General features: G+C 70.1%; 2 protein-coding genes across 2 annotated transcripts; both read right to left on the reverse strand.

Annotated features, from left to right (window-relative positions):
• Window positions 1-57: 57 nt before the first annotated feature.
• Window positions 58-13,528, reverse strand: LOC128138002 (neuronal-glial cell adhesion molecule-like; the record flags this gene model as incomplete). The annotated part of the gene is made up of 18 exons (XM_052779274.1): window positions 13,425-13,528; window positions 10,833-10,939; window positions 10,492-10,506; window positions 10,023-10,128; window positions 9,753-9,940; window positions 9,089-9,211; window positions 8,222-8,392; window positions 7,402-7,513; window positions 7,049-7,233; window positions 4,335-4,466; window positions 3,730-3,873; window positions 2,935-3,046; window positions 2,679-2,845; window positions 1,850-2,009; window positions 1,645-1,769; window positions 1,291-1,393; window positions 633-831; window positions 58-222 (listed from the first exon to the last, which is right to left on the reverse strand). Coding segments are annotated over exons 1-18 (2,364 nt in total), but the record flags the coding sequence as incomplete, so codon positions are not given.
• Window positions 13,529-14,504: 976 nt separating this feature from the next.
• Window positions 14,505-15,957, reverse strand: SSR4 (signal sequence receptor subunit 4). Its single transcript, XM_052779266.1, has 6 exons — window positions 15,830-15,957; window positions 15,506-15,624; window positions 15,360-15,434; window positions 15,186-15,275; window positions 15,015-15,080; window positions 14,505-14,620 (listed from the first exon to the last, which is right to left on the reverse strand). The coding sequence occupies exons 1-6, from the start codon at window positions 15,882-15,884 to the stop codon at window positions 14,516-14,518; spliced, it is 510 nt and encodes a 169-aa protein (XP_052635226.1). The 5' UTR covers window positions 15,885-15,957; the 3' UTR covers window positions 14,505-14,515.
• Window positions 15,958-16,458: the final 501 nt, after the last annotated feature.

Here is a 16,458-nt window from a genome sequence, read left to right on the forward strand (position 1 = left end):
CTTCCCACCCCTCCCAAACCTGCCCCAGCCCCCCCCCCGATCCCCAAAAACCCTCACTGGGGTCCCCCAGCCCCCCGAGCTGGGATCCCCGGTCCCCCTGGCTCCCCACAGCCCCCCCCCCCCTTTCCAGGACGCCTGGGTCCCCGGTACCTGCCAGGTGATGACCAGGTTGTTGGTCTCGTTTGCCTTCACCCTTGACCCCCCCAGGGTTGCGCTCGGGGGCTGGGGGGTGGATAGAGGCTCAGAGACCCCCCCCCAAATACCCACAGACCCTTTGGGGGGGGGGCAGAGACACCCCCCAACCCCTTTTGGGTGGTCGGGTACCAGTTGGATGTGGGATATGGGAACGCGGGGGGTAGAGTTTGGGGTCCCTTGGGGGGGGGGATTTGAGGTCCCTTTGGGGGGGGTCATGGTCCCCAGGAGCATTTGATGGGGGGGTTCTTCAGTGGGGGGGAGCGGCAAAGGGGTTTTGGGGTCCCCAGGGTGCCTGGGAGGCACCTAGCTGCCAGGGGGGTGGCAGTGGGGCACTGGACGGGGTTGCAGGTCCCCAGGAAGGATTTGGGGGGAACCTACCCACCGGGGGGGGGGGGGGCTGGAGATGGGGGGTTTCGGGGTCCCCGGGGGCCACTCACCCGCGGGGGGGGTGGAGATGGGGGCGCTGGGGGCGCTGGGCTCCCCCCGGCCGTAGGCGTTTGCCGCCAGCACCCGGAAGCGGTAGCGGCCGTAGGGCGAGAGGGTGAGGGGGGGCCCAGGGCTGCTCCCCCGGCACCGTCAGCCGCTCCACGAAGCGTCCGGGCGCGAAGATGCCCTCCTCCTCCTCCACCACGAACTCTGGGGGGGGGGCGTGGGGGGGGTTACGGGTGCCCCCAAGCTCCCCAGCACCCCCCAAATCCCCACCACCTCCACCGTTCCTCCTCCTCCAGCCCCGACAACCCCAGATCCCTCCTCCAACACCAGATGCCCTGAACCCCTCCGGTTCCCCCCAAAACCCTCAGCTTCCCCCATGACCTCTGAACCCCGCCAAGACCACCCTGACCCCCTCCCAGACACCCCAAATCCCCCCCCCCCAAGGACCCCCTGAAGCCCCCCAGGACCCCCTCCAGGACCCCATCAGCTCCCAACAGCCCTGACCATACCCCTGACACCTCCTGACCTCCCCATAGCCCCCCCCCCCCAGACACCCTAGGTCCCCCTGATTTCCCCCCAGTCCCACCCTGCAGACCCCCAGGACCCCCTAGACACCCCCAGAACCCCCCCTGGTCCCACCCCAGCCCCCCCCCCCCCCCTTACTCTCCACGGGGCTGTTGTGCTCGTCTCCTGGGGTCCAGCTGAGCCGGACCTGGCGCTCGTCCACCTCCAGCACCTGCAGATCCCGCACGGGGGCCCGGCCGGCCTGGGGGGGGGGCCGGGGCAGTTAGTGAAGGGTGGTGGGGCAGAACTGGGGTCACTGGGGCAGAACTGGGGTCACTGGGCAGAATCAGAGGTAACAGAGGCATAACTGGGGCAAAACCGGGCGTAACGGGATCAGAACCGGGGCGGGACCCAGCCCTGGGTGCAGTGGTGCCCCGGGGAGGATTTGGGGGGCCCCCGCAGCAGGGTCCCACGTGTGTCCCCCCCCCGGGGTTTGAGATGGGGGGGGCTCACCCACGACGCGGAGCTGCGCCTCGGCCTCGACAGCGTCCAGGAGGGTCCAGGCGCGGCAGGAGAAGCTGCCCTGGTCAGCATAGTCCACTCCGGCCACCGTCAGCGTGTCCCCGGTCAGCGAGTACCTGAGGGGAGAGGCAGGTGCTGTCAGCCACCCGGGGGGGGGCCACAGGGCCCCCCAGCACCCCCCCGCCCACCCCCTCACTTGTCGCTGTCAGCCGTCTCGCGCAGCAGCCGCCCGTCCCGGCGCCACTCGAGGCCGCGGGGGGCCAGCCCGGGGTCGAAGGCGGCCACGCAGCGGAAGGTCACCGTCTCCCCCTTCTTTGCCGTCACGGTCTGGGGGGGCACCTCGATCCGTGTAGCCACTGCCACGGGCAGCAAAGGGTTAACGGAGAGGGGCCGAGGGGTGCTGGGTAGGATTTGGGGGGGCCCTGGGGGTGCCAGGAAGAATTTAGGGGGACCTGAAGGGGCTCTGAGGGTCCCAGGAAGGATCTGGGAGGGCTTGAGGGGGGTCCCCGTAAGGATATAGGAGTCTCAGGAAGGATTTGGGGGGCACAGGAGGGCTCTTCGGGATCCCGGGAAGGATCTGGGGGGTTCTATGGGGCTCTAGGGGATCCCTGAAAAGACTTGGGGGGGCACTGGAGGATCCCAGGAAGGATTTGGGGGCCCCTGGAGGGCTCTTGGCGGCACCAGGAAAGACGTGGGGGGCCCTGGAGAGGCTTTGGGGGGGGCTCTCAGGAAGGATTTGGAAGGCACAGGAGTGCTTGGGGAGTCCCAGGAAGACTCTGGCGGATCCCAGGAAGGATTTAGGGGTCCTTGGGAAGCTCTGGGGGGTGCTGGGAAGGATCTGGGGGAGGCTGGAGAGCTCTGTGAGGTCCCAGGAAGGATTCGGGGGTCCCTGGGGGGGCTCCGAGGGATGCCTGGAAGTCTTTGGGGATCCCAAAGGTTCTCCAGGGGAATAAGGGACATCCCGGGGGGTCAGTGGGTAACGTGGGCAGTCGCGGGCCGGGGGGGGTCCCCGGGGGTCCCGGTACCTTTGACGTCGAGGTGGGCGATGATGCTGGCGTTGCTGTGGGCGTTGTGGGCCCGGCAAGTGAAGGGCCCCCCGTCCCCCCGCGCCACCGGGCCCAGCCGCAGGGTCCCGTTGGTGAAGACGAAGGCCCGGTCATCCTGCAGGGCTGGCTCCAGCCCCGGGGTCAGCCTGGGGTGGGGGCAAAGCCTCAGGGGGGGGGGGGGCGGGCACCGGGGGTCTCGGGGGTCCGGGAGGGGTCCCGGGGAGGGGGGTCTCACCACTCGACGGTGGGCGCGGGGGCCCCGAAAGCCCGGCAGTGCAGGAACACCGTCTGGTTCTCCACCACGGCGTACGGCGTCTCGTCCGGCGTCAGGATCTTCACCGGCAGCTCTGGGGGGGGGGGGGGACAGGGCAGTGAACGGAGTGTCTGGACACCCCCCCCCCCCCCCCAAAAAAACCTCCCGCTCCCCTCCTGGGACATCAAGGCCACCCTAGCCATCGCCATGGCAACAGGTACCCCCAGTTGCCACAGAGACGGCCATCGCCGCGGCAACAGGTAGCCAGCGGGGGTTGCCGCGGGAACAGCGGTTGATGAGGCAGGTTGCCACGGCGACGGTCCTGTTGCCCGGTTGCCACGGCAACGGAGGGGGTTGCCGTGGGGCTGGTTGCTACGGGAAGGGTGTCACCCCCCCCCCCCCCGGGGATGGTTGGTAGGGGGGATGCAGGACGGGTGCTGGGGGAGACCCGGTTGCCATGGAGATGTGGTTGCTAAGGGGGGGGGATGCGGTTGCCCAGAAGGGGGGGGATGCGGTTGCCAAGGGGGGGGGGGATGCGGTTGCCAAGTGGGGGGGGATGCGGTTGCCCATCGAGGATGGGGTGGAAGCGGGGACCACATCCGCGGTCGGGGAACCACCATCGCACGGGGATGCCGTCGCAGGGATGGGGGGGGGGGGGGAACAACGCCCTTGGCAGGAGGAGGGCTGCAGGAGGATGGGGGTGCCCCCGAGGGGGGGGTCCCCGGTGGCCGGGACACCCCTCCGCGCCCCCCCCCCCCCCCCCGCCCCGCCACGCACCCACGACGTAGACGAAGGCGTTGGCCAGCAGGCGCCCGTGGCGGTTGTGGGCCTCGCACTGGGCCACCAGCGTGTCGTTGGGCTCCAGGCGGGACAGCACCAGTGCCCCCTCCCGCACCGCTCGCCGGCTGGACCCCGGCACCTCTGCAACGGATTTTGGGGGGGGGGGGGGTGAGGGCACCCGCGGGACCCTGCTGCCTCCCCAGGGACCCCCACGGCCTCCTTGGGGACCCCCACGGCCTCCCCGGGGACCCCTGCGCACCCTCAGGGACACCTCCTGCCTCCCCGGGGACCCCCACGGCCTCCTTGGGGACCCCCACGGCCTCCCCGGGGACCCCTGCCCACCCTCAGGGACCCCCGCTGCCTCCCCAGGGACCCCCCCATATCCTCCACAGGGACCCCAACATCTTCCGGAGAGCCCCAAAACCCCCGCAGGGACCCCGACATCCCCTCCACGGACCCCAATAACCCCACCCCAAAAAGCCAGGGACGCCAAAAGGGCCTCTTCCCCCCTTCTCCAGCCCCCGGGACCCCCGCCCCCAATAATCCCCCGGGGACCCCAACACCCCTCCAGGGCCCCCCAGACCCTGAGGCGTCCCCCCTACCCTCGATGGGGACCCCGTTGAGGCGCCAGGCGACGTGGGGCCGGGGCTTGCCCTCCACCAGGCAGTCCAGCCGCGCCGTCTCCCCGGGGCCGAAGACCCCGCTCTGGGGGCGGCGCACCCAGTACGGGGCCGCTGCGGGGGGGCAGGGGACGTCAGGGACCCCCCCACACACACACACCCCGCCACCCCCCCCCCGGCGCCCCATAGACCTGCCCCCACGCCTCCCAGCACCCACCCCAGTCACCCATCTCCCGCTGCCCACCCCAGCAGATCCCAGCGCCCCCAGTCCCAGCGCCTCCCAGTGCCCCGCCAACACCTCCTGTTGTCCCCCAGCGTTCCCAGTGCCAATCCCAGTGCCTCCTAGCGCCTCCCAGCACCCATACCAGTGCCTCCCAGTGCCCCAGCTCCCACCCCAGTGCCTCCCAGTGCTCCTAGCTTCCACCCCTGTGCGTCCCAGTGCCACCAGTTCCCCTCTGTGCCTCCTAGTGCCTCCCAGCACCCATACCAGTGCCTCCCAGTGCCCCAGCTCCCACCCCAGTGCCCCCAGCACCCATACCAGTGCCTCCCAGTGCCCCAGCTCCCACCCCAGTGCCCCCAGCACCCATACCAGTGCCTCCCAGTGCCCCAGCTCCCACGCCAGTGCCCCCAGCACCCACCCCAGTGCCTCCCAGTACTCCTAGCTTCCACCCCTGTGCGTCCCACTGCCACCAGTTCCCCTCTGTGCCTCCTAGCGCCTCCCAGCCCCCATACCAGCGCCTCCCAGTGCCCCAGCTCCCACCCCAGTGCCTCCCAGTGCTCCTAGCTTCCACCCCTGTGCGTCCCACTGCCACCAGTTCCCCTCTGTGCCTCCTAGTGCCTCCCAGCACCCATACCAGTGCCTCCCAGTGCCCCAGCTCCCACCCCAGTGCCCCCAGCACCCATACCAGCGCCTCCCAGTGCCCCAGCTCCCACCCCAGTGCCTCCCAGTGCTCCTAGCTTCCACCCCTGTGCGTCCCACTGCCACCAGTTCCCCTCTGTGCCTCCTAGCGCCTCCCAGCCCCCATACCAGTGCCTCCCAGTGCCCCAGCTCCCACCCCAGTGCCTCCCAGTGCTCCTAGCTTCCACCCCTGTGCGTCCCACTGCCACCAGTTCCCCTCTGTGCCTCCTAGCGCCTCCCAGCCCCCATACCAGCGCCTCCCAGTGCCCCAGCTCCCACCCCAGTGCCTCCCAGTGCTCCTAACTTCCACCCCTGTGCGTCCCAGTGCCCCCAGTTCCCCTCTGTGCCTCCTAGCGCCTCCCAGCACCCATACCAGCGCCTCCCAGTGCCCCAGCTCCCACCCCAGTGCCTCCCAGTGCTCCTAGCTTCCACCCCTGTGCGTCCCAGTGCCACCAGTTCCCCTCTGTGCCTCCTAGTGCCTCCCAGCACCCATACCAGTGCCTCCCAGTGCCCCAGCTCCCACCCCAGTGCCCCCAGCACCCATACCAGTGCCTCCCAGTGCCCCAGCTCCCACCCCAGTGCCCCCAGCACCCATACCAGTGCCTCCCAGTGCCCCAGCTCCCACCCCAGTGCCTCCCAGTGCTCCTAGCTTCCACCCCTGTGCGTCCCAGTGCCACCAGTTCCCCTCTGTGCCTCCTAGTGCCTCCCAGCACCCATACCAGTGCCTCCCAGTGCCCCAGCTCCCACCCCAGTGCCCCCAGCACCCATACCAGTGCCTCCCAGTGCCCCAGCTCCCACACCAGTGCCCCCAGCACCCACCCCAGTGCCTCCCAGTGCTCCTAGCTTCCACCCCTGTGCGTCCCACTGCCACCAGTTCCCCTCTGTGCCTCCTAGCGCCTCCCAGCACCCATACCAGCGCCTCCCAGTGCCCCAGCTCCCACCCCAGTGCCTCCCAGTGCTCCTAGCTTCCACCCCTGTGCGTCCCACTGCCACCAGTTCCCCTCTGTGCCTCCTAGTGCCTCCCAGCACCCATACCAGTGCCTCCCAGTGCCCCAGCTCCCACCCCAGTGCCCCCCGCGGCCACCCCAGCAGGTCCCAGTGCTCCTAGCTTCCACCCCTGTGCGTCCCAGTGCCACCAGTTCCCCTCTGTGCCTCCTAGCGCCTCCCAGCCCCCATACCAGCGCCTCCCAGTGCCCCAGCTCCCACCCCAGTGCCTCCCAGTGCTCCTAACTTCCACCCCTGTGCGTCCCAGTGCCCCCAGTTCCCCTCTGTGCCTCCTAGCGCCTCCCAGCACCCATACCAGCGCCTCCCAGTGCCCCAGCTCCCACCCCAGTGCCTCCCAGTGCTCCTAGCTTCCACCCCTGTGCGTCCCAGTGCCACCAGTTCCCCTCTGTGCCTCCTAGTGCCTCCCAGCACCCATACCAGTGCCTCCCAGTGCCCCAGCTCCCACCCCAGTGCCCCCAGCACCCATACCAGTGCCTCCCAGTGCCCCAGCTCCCACCCCAGTGCCCCCAGCACCCACCCCAGTGCCTCCCAGTGCTCCTAGCTTCCACCCCTGTGCGTCCCAGTGCCACCAGTTCCCCTCTGTGCCTCCTAGCGCCTCCCAGCCCCCATACCAGCGCCTCCCAGTGCCCCAGCTCCCACCCCAGTGCCTCCCAGTACTCCTAACTTCCACCCCTGTGCGTCCCAGTGCCCCCAGTTCCCCTCTGTGCCTCCTAGCGCCTCCCAGCCCCCATACCAGTGCCTCCCAGTGCCCCGGCTCCCACCCCAGCGGGTCCCAGTGTCCCCAGCGCCGTACCCTCGACGGTGACGAGGTGGCTGCGTCGCGCCTGGCCCTGGCTGTTCTCGGCCACGCACTCGTACTCGCCGTCGTCCGCCTCCTCCACCGCCCGCAGCCGCAGCGTCTTGTTGAAGTTCTCCAGCGAGGCTCGGCCCCGCGGCAGGGGCCCGTTCAGCCGCTGCCACCGCACCGCCGGCGTGGGGCTGGGGGTCCGCGTCAGTGTGGGTGAGGGGGGGGCCGGGACCCCCCCCTTCGCGGCCCCACGCCAGCCCCAGCATCCCCCCCCGGCCCTCCCTCAGCACCCCAGGGACCCCCCAGGACCTCCCCGGCACCCCCAGCTCCTCCCCAGGCCCCCCCCTCCCCGGACTCACAGCCCCTCAGCAATGCACTCGAGGACCAGGGTGCCCCCCCGCAGGGCGACGTGGGGGGGCTGCGGGTCCTGGGGCACCACGAGCCGAGGACGGCGAGACTGCACCGAGTTACCTGCGGGGAGGGGGAAGGGGGTTAGCAGGGGCGGGGGGCACCCCCAGAGCCCCCCCTCAGAACGCCAGGGCCCCCCCTACTCCTGAGGGACTCCAAGGGACCCCCCCAAGCCCCAGGAATCCCCCATAATCCAACAACGTTCCTCATGAGCCCCAAGATCCCTCCCCATATTCCTGAGGACCCCCTTCATTCACCAAGGGACTCCCCCTGAGCCCCTGCCATACTCCCAAGGACCCCCCCAAACCCCAAGAGACCCCCCCCCCAGAGCCCCAGGGATGACCCATATGCCGGCAGACCCCACCCAGAACCCCCCATACTCCCAGTGACTCCCCTATACACCAAGAGACCCCCCCCCAGACCATCCTTCCAAGGACTGGGGGTCTCCAGGGGGCTTTTTGAGGGGGGACCTCAAGGTGGGGCAGCTCTGTGGGCTCGATGGAGGGAGATCCCAAAGTGAGGTCCTCTCTGGGGGGGCCCCTATGGGTTGAGGGGGGGCTTCGGCTGGACGGAGCAGTTCTATGGGTGCTGGAGGGCCGTAGGAGAGTATCGGGGGGGACTTTAAGGTGGGGTCCCCTGGAAAGGGTCCCATAAAAGTGATGCGAGGGGCTCCCATAGAAGTGACTTCAGGGGGTTAGAGGGTCCCCGGGGGAGCTGGGTGCTGGGGAGGCTCCGGGGGCAACTCTGGGGGGTCCCGGCCCCCAAACGCACTGGGGGCCACGCGGAGGTCGAGGGGCTCCTTCTGGATGATGGTGCGGGGCCCCAGGTAGTGGGCATGGCAGATGTAGTCGGGGTGGCTGTCGCCCACCAGCGCGTTGGCGAAGTAGAGGAACCCATCCTGCCCCATGCTCACCCGCGCGTCCTGCGCGATGTGCACGATGCCTGGAGGGGGGACACGGGGCAGTCGGGGGGGGGTCTCCTCCGCTCCCAGGCCCCTGCCCCGCCCGCGGGGGGGCACAGGGAGTGGGAAACGGGGGGAGCAGTGCGCTTGGGAGGGGGATGTGGGGTGCAATGGGGTGTTGGGAGGGCGACTGGGCGCAGTGAGGGGCAAGGGGACCCGGGGGACTGTTGGGGGGGGGGACGAGGGGTATCAGGACACCGGGGGTGCTGTGGGGCACAATGGGGTTGGGGGGTGCAATGGGGTGCGGGGGGAATCAGGGGGATCCCAGGTGCTAAGGGGTGTCAGGGGGGGTTATGGGGCTGCAGGGGGCTCCCATGAGGTTGAGGGGGTGCAGGGTGATTGGGGGGTGCCGGGGGTGCAACGGGGTGCAGGGGGGTATCGAGGTGGTCCCGTGGTGTTGAGGGGCTGCAATGGGGTGTAGGGGCATGCCAGGGTTGCAACAGGGTGCAGAGGGGATTATGGGGGTGCAGGGGGGAATTACGGGGGGTAAGGGGGTGCAGAGGGGATTATGGGGGTGCAGGGGGGATTACAGGGGTAAGGGGGTGCAGAGGGGATTATGGGGGTGCAGGGGCAGTATGGGGGTGCAGGGGGGTGGGAGGATAAGGGGCTGCAGGGGGAGCCGCATACAAGGGGTGCAGAATTAGCCCCCCCCCCCCAGCCCCGCCTCGGTTGCTCACGGCTGTTGAGCCAGTAGATCTTGGGGGGCACGGCGCTCTTGGGGGGGTCGCAGGGCAGCACCACGGGATCCCCCTCCTCCACCTCCACCGGCATCACCTTCTCCTTGGGCCACTGCGGCGTGTCTGGGGACCACAACAGCTGGGGGGCACGGGCAGCTGGGGGGACCCCCAAGCCAGCCAGGGACCCCCGTGTCCAGGGGGTTCCCCCTGCCCTCCTAAACCAGCCTGGGACCCCCGTGTCTGGGGGGCTTCCCCCCCCCCCCCAAACCAGCCAGGAACACCCACGTCCAGGGGGGTTCTTCCTGCCCCACCCAAACTAGCCAGGGACTCCAGCGTCTGGGCCTTGAGTGAGGTGGTGTGGCAAGGAAATTGGGGTGGGGGGGGGAATCTAGGGGGACCCTGTGGGATCTGGGGGCTCCCAGGGGGATTTTAGGGGGCCCCCATTGGGCTCTGAGGGGACTTAAGGGACCCTTAGGGGGCTCTGGGGCACCCCAGGGGGATTTAGGGGATGCCAGGGCAGCTTTTGGGGGAATTCAGGGGACCCCAGGGCAGCTTTTGGGCCACCCAGGGGGGGATTCGGAGGGGCCCACGAGAGGGGGGAGGCTGCCCAGGGGGATGCCGGGGGGTCTTGGGGTGCCTGGGGGTTCTGGGGTCCCCGTCTCACTCTCGGCGATGACGCGGGCCTCCAGGGAGAGGGCGGTGCCCAGGGTGTTGGCGGCGAAGCAGCGGTACCGGCCCTGCAGACGGCCGGCCAGGCTGGCGTTGATGACCAGCGTCCCCGTGCCGGGGGCCACCGTCACCCCTGGGTGCTCCTCGGGGACGAAGGGCTGGTCCTCCCGCGTCCAACGGTACCTGCGGGCAGGGGCGTCACCGTCACTGCGGGGGGACGGGGGGGACACGGGGGCACGGGGAGACGGGGGGGGGACACACTCACTGGATGGGGGGGTTGCCGGTGGCAGTGCACTTGAGGACGACATCATCGCTGGGGAAGACGACGAGCTGCTCCGGGGGCTGCTCCGTCAGTTCGGGGGGCTGCAGGACTGGGGGGGGGGGGGGGGTGTCAGTGGGTGGGACCCCCGGGGACAGCCCAGGCACCCCCAAGACTCCCCCAGGACCACCAGGGATCCCATAGGGCCCTCAGGACCCCCCCCCCCAAGACCCTTCCCCAGACCCACAGAGACCCTGTGAGGGCCCCCAGGAGCCCCCAAAGACACTTGGGGACCCCGGACCCCCAAGAGACCACCCTGGCACCCCTAAGGGACCCCAATAGGCACCTCAGGGACCCCATAGGGACCCTCCCCAGGCCCCACAGAGACTCCAGGGTCCCCAGAAGCCACCCAGAGGCCCCCCAAGGACACCCCCCCCCGGGGCACCAGAACCACCCAGGACCCCCCCAGACTCACGCTCGTGCAGACCGTCTGCACCGTCCCCGGGAGCAGAAGGGGGAGAGACACAGCAGTGAGCGGGGGGCTCCCCCCGAGCGTGCGGGGCCACGGGGCCCTCGTGAGCGGGCCCGTGCGAGGCGGGGGAGGCGAACGTGCAAGGGGTCCTCGCGTGAGAGGGGGTGAGCGTGCAAGAAATGCTCATGCGGAGGGGGGGGCGAGCGTGCGAAGGGTCCTTCGCGCGAGGGGGGCGAGCGTGCGAGGGGTCCTCGTGCAAAGGCGCAGGCGGCCCTCGTGCAAGCGGCCCTCGTGCAAGCGTGCAAGCCCCGCCCCCGGTGCACGGCCCCCCACGCCTCACTCACACTCCGGGGGGATGATGATGGAGACGCCGGGCCCCCCCAGCGCCAGCAGCAAGAGGAGGCCGAGCCCCCGGGGCAGCGCCATGGCCGGGGCCGGCGGCAGCGGGGGCCTGGGGGGGGGGGGGACACACGACACGACGAGGTGACCCGGGGGACCCCAGCCTCGGGGGAGCGGCGTCAGCCCCCCCCCCCCCCCGGGGGGAACCCAGGCACCCGGGACCCCCCCCCCCACCCCTCCCCAGCTCCATTGTGTGGCGGCCACCGCCTCCCCTCCCCCGCCCCCCCCCACGGATGCGCCCGTTACCGTGGCAACGGCTAATGAGGGAACCTGTCACCTTGGCTCGGGACCCAGGCGTCCCAGCGATCCCCCCCCCATCAGCACCCTGGACAGAGGACCCACGCGTGCGGGGACAGCTCCCTCCCGTGGGAGGGACCCGGCGTCCAGCTCCCCCCCCCCCCCCTTTTCTCCCCACGCCCCCCCCCCGGGAGGGCCCCGGGGCGGAAGCGGGGGCGGCCCCCGGCGGGAACAAGGGTCCCCTTGTTGACCCCGCATTCCTTGGGGGGGGGGGGGCGGTGGGAGGAACCGGGCAACTACCCCCCCCCCCCCCGCGGGGATCCAGGCTGCCCACACCCACAGAAGGGGACCCAGGCGTCCGGACCCCTCCCTGCCCCCCCCCCACCCCCCCCGATGGACCCAGGCGTCCGGGTGCTGCAGGTGGGGGGAGGGGCGAGACCGTGGCACCTGTAGGGAAATGACCGGCACGGGGCGGGGGGGGGGACACGGATGGACACCCAGGCGTCCCGGCACACACGCCGTCGTCCCCCCCCCAGCCCCACTGGACTCAGGGGTCGTCACGGCGGCGGGGGGCAGCCGTGGGTTGACAGGGCCGGGGGCAGCTGTCGGGGCCGGTTACGTCGTGGGTATCCCCCCCACCCCGCACACGCGTGTACCACACGCGGGCCCACACCCCCCCCCCCGTCGCCTCCACCCCCCCCCGCCGGCCCCACCCATCTGTTGGACAGGGGCCGGGATCCTATGGAGACCCCCCCAGAGCCCCCCCAGAGCTCCCCGGCCTCTTAGGGACCCTATGGAGACCCCACAGAGCCCTTCCCAGCGGTCCCGGTCCCCATAGGCACCCTATGGAGACCCTATAGAGCCCCCCCCCAGCCCCACAGAGACCCTATAGAGCCCCCAAGGGAGCTCCCAAGCCCCATAGAGCCCCCGTGGAGACCCTCCTGGTCCCATAGAGCCCCACAGCGGACAGCAGGGACCCCCACCCAGAGGCAACTGGCCCCACGGAGACGCCCTAACCCCCCCTCTCCGCTTGGCTTCAGCCCCATCGAGACCCCCTAAACCCCCTCCCCACACAGCCCCGGCCCCTCAGAGCCCCCACAGGACCCCCTTTTACCTCAGCCCAGTCCCACAGAGCTCCCTCCCATAGAGCCCCAGCCCCACTGACACCCCACTGCCTCAGCCCAGCCCCATGGAGACCCTATAAAACCCCCTTTACCTCAGCCCAACCCCACAGACACCCTATAGATCCCCCTTTACCTCAGCCCAGCCCCATAGAGCCCCCTTTACCTCAGCCCAGCCCCATAGGAGCCCCACAGAGCCCCCTTTACCTCAGCCCAGCCCCATAGACGCCCCATAGAGCCCCCTTTACCTCAGCCCAGCCCCATAGACACCCTATAGAGCCCCCTTTACCTCAGCCCAGCCCCATAGACGCCCCATAGAGCCCCCTTTACTTCAGCCCAGCCCCATAGACGCCCCATAGAGCCCCCTTTACCTCAGCCCAGCCCCATAGGAGCCCCATAGAGCCCCCTTTACCTCAGCCCAACCCCATAGACGCCCTATGGAGCCCCCTTTACCTCAGCCCCGGCCCCTCCGCGCTTCCCTCCCCATGGAGCCACAGCCCCTCAGCGCTTCCCGCCTCTGGGAGGACCTCCAGAGCCCCCTCCCCACTGAGCCCCGGCCCCACAGAGACGTTTTTACCTCAGCCCAGCCCCATATAAATACACTATAGAATCACCTTTACCTCACTCTGGCCCTATAGCACCTCTATAGGGCTACTTTTACCTCAGCCCCGGCCCCACAGACGCTCTACAGAACCACGCTTACCTCAGTCCCGGCCCCATAAAGACTCTACAGAGCTACCTTTACCTCAGCCCAACCTCATAGGCACCCTATGGAGCCACCGTTACCTCAGCCCAGCCCCACGCACACCCTATAGAGCCATCTTTACCTCAGCCCAGCCCCACGCACACCCTATAGAGCCATCTTTACCTCAGCCCAGCCCCACGCACACCCTATAGAGCCATCTTTACCTCAGCCCAGCCCCACGCACACCCTATAGAGCCATCTTTACCTCAGCCCAGCCCCATAAAGACCCTTCAGATCCACCTTTACCTCAACCCCGACCCCTCCGCGCTTCCCACCCCACGGAGCCACAGCCCCTCAGCCCCACGGGACCCCCGCAGACGCACCTTCCCCTCGGCACCACCTGCCCCACAAACCTCCCCGCCCGACAGTCCTTCCCCTCAGCCCCGGTCCCCCCAACCCCGCCCCGGGGAACCCCCCCCCAGCCCCGGCCCTACCTGCTCTCGCCGCTCCCAGCTCGGGGCTGCGGCTGCCGCGGGGCTGACATAATCCGCCCGCAGGCCCCGCCCACCGCCGGGTGCCCCCGCCCACCGCCCCTCCCGGCCCCGCCCCGCCGGCGATCGGACACGCCCCCTAGCCACACCCTGAGTTATGGGTGGGGTGGGGGCACCCGGATCCCCCCCGGAGGGGGGGGGGGGGGGTGTGTGTGTATGTGGGGGGGTCCAGACCCCGAGGGGGGGGCAGTAAGGTGGGGTTGAGCCCCCCCAGGCGCCTGGGTGCTCTGTGAGGGGGGAGGGGAGCCCCCCCCGGACGCCTGTGAGGGGGGGAGGGGAGCGCCCCCCCCCCCCCCGATCCCCTCCCTGGGTAATGACAACCCTTTCCCGGCAGTCAGACCCTGGCAGCCACCCAGGGCATGATGGGAAACACCCCCCCTCCCCCGTGTCCATCCCCCCCCCCCCAAAAGGACCCAGGCATCAGGCAGGGCTCCCCTTCCCCCCCCCCTCACAGGGGGCCCAGACAGCCGGGCAGCCCCCCCCCCCCCCCAAATGGACTCGGGAACCCCCCCAAGCTGCCCACCCCCCTCCATGAGGTCAGACCACTTTGTCGCTGATGACATCACCGCTCTCTGGCAGTGGGTGTGATGTCATCAACCAGTAGGGAGCAGCCAGCACACTTGGGTCCCCACCGTGAGGGGGGGGCACCCCCGAAACAGACACTGGGAGATGGGGGGGGGGGAGACCTTTATTGGGGTACAGCCATGGGGGGAGGCATTTAGGGATCCCCCAGGCAGGAATTGTGGGTGGGACCCTCAAGACCCCCCCCCATGTGGGGGGTCCCCCATGCCGAGGACACCCCCAACTCAGGGGGGAGCTCCCCCATTTTTGGGGCCCAGCCCCAGCCAGCCATTCCCATTTGGGGAGGTCCTTCAGCTGTGCCCCACAGCACCCCCACTTTTAAGGGGCACCCCGCAGCATCTTTATTGGGGGGGGGGGCAATTTTAGAGGTCCCCCACTTCCCACCAGGACCTGTGGATGCCCTCGAGGGGGCCGTGTTTTGGGGGGCCATTTTTTTGGGGGGGGGGGGGGCCCTACGCCTGGATGCTGCTCTTGGTGCTGAAGGCCAGGTAGTAGACGATGAGGCCGATGGCGGCCGCCACCACCTCCGTTGACACCCAGGGACCGTTCCAGGCGCCCTGCCGAAACGATGAGGGGGTCACTGCTGCCCCCCAGAACACCCCCCATGCCCCCCAAAACCCCCAACTGGCACACACCTAAACCCTACAGGGCTCTGGGAACTCCACACCCATCCTCAGGATTCACCCAAAAATCCCAGCATACGCCCTCCAAAACCCTGGGACACCCCAAAACACCCGGCCCCCCAAGCACCCCCACCCAGGACCCCCACACCCCTTCTCCAAGAGGAGAAGCAGCTCCAGCAACGCCCTCAGGTCATCTAAGGACCGTCCAACACACCCAAATTGCCCCAGTTTCAGCCCAAAGCCCTATGTGCACCCCCACCCACGCCCGTGCTTAGACAAAGCCACACCAAGGACGCCCCCAGACCCACAGGGACCCCCCCCAACTCACCCGATGGTCCACGTTGACTGTGAAGAGGGGCCGGATACGGGAGACGTCCTCGTTATTGCGCTGGGCCTGGGGGTGCGGGAGTGGGGAGAGAAAAAGAGGGTTCAGAGCTGGGCTGGGGGCACCCCAGGTCACCCCCCCCGAGGGACCCCAGCCTCGGGGAGGGGTCCTCACCTTGCGCAGGGCGCTGTACGACTCCTCGTCGAAGAACTTCACCTCGTAGGTGCCCGACTGGGCGCTGCGGTGCTCCAGGCTCCAAGAGACCTGGGGGGGGGGGGGGGTTGAGAGCGCTGAACCCCCAAACCTCCCCCCCCCCCCGTGAACCCTCCCTGGGGACCCCGGGCTCACCTGGTAGCGCCCCACGTCCTGCCCCCGGGTGACAGGGAACTGCTTCCCGTTGACATCGGCGTAGAGAGCCACGTTCTGCGGGGAAAGGGCGGTGGTGAGACGCTGGGGGGACCCCGGCAGACCCCCACCCCCCCGCAGGGACTCACCTGGGCGCCGTTCTTGCAGGCCAGCGAGATCTCCACCACGAAGACGCTCTCGGAGGAGATGACGGCGTCCGAGGTGGTGTAGTACGAGGGCACGATGGTGGGCTCGGGGCACGGCTCACCTGCCGGCGGCCGTGAGAACCGGGGCGCGCCGGGACCCGACCCCCCCCCCCCCAACGCTCACAGGACCCCAGTGTCCCGGGACCCCCCCCTCACCCACGGAGCCCCCCGGCCCCGGGTGTCCCGGGACCCTCCACCCCCACGGGACGAGGGTGCCCCCGGGACCCCCCGCCCGCCCCGTAGCTCCCGCCGGGGCCCCCCCCGTACCTGCGGCGCCGAGCGCCACCGCCAGCAGCCCCGCCAGGACCGCCAGCACCGCCATAACTGCCGGCCGCACCGCCCCTCCCGCCACAGACCCTCGCCCGGCGGCCAATCAGCACCGCCCGCCGCCGCCGCGAGTCCAATCAGCCCCCGGAGGCGGCCGCCGCGCGGCCTGCGGCCAATGGAAAGCGCGCTTTTTCCCTTCGCGGGCGCCTGCCCCGCGCGCGACGTGGCCCAGCCGCCAGCGCTGTCGCCGCGGGAGGGGCGGGGCCAAGCGGCGCACCTGCGCAGCGCCGCCGCCGGCCGGACAAAATGGCCGCCGCGACTTATGTGGCGCGGGAGGCGGTGCCAGGTAAGGCGCGGCTGCGCCCCGGCGCATGCGCAGCGCGCCAGCCGCGACCCCCTTCGCCTCGGCGTTTCCACGGTAACCGCTGTGGAGCGGCGGTCCGGGCTCTCGCCGCCGGTTTTTAGCATTTTTTTTTCGCCCCAAAACGGGGATGAAGAGCGGCTGCGGGAAAGGGCTCCGCCCGCCGGCCCGGGACAAAATGGCGGGCGGCACCGCCTCTCCCGCGCCCCTCTGAGGGAGCGCGCGCGGGGCCGCCCTGCGCATGCGCCGCCACGCCTCGCCTCCCAGG

This window comes from Harpia harpyja, assembly GCF_026419915.1.
Source record: "Harpia harpyja isolate bHarHar1 chromosome 26 unlocalized genomic scaffold, bHarHar1 primary haplotype SUPER_26_unloc_2, whole genome shotgun sequence".
Classification (NCBI taxonomy): domain Eukaryota; kingdom Metazoa; phylum Chordata; class Aves; order Accipitriformes; family Accipitridae; genus Harpia; species Harpia harpyja.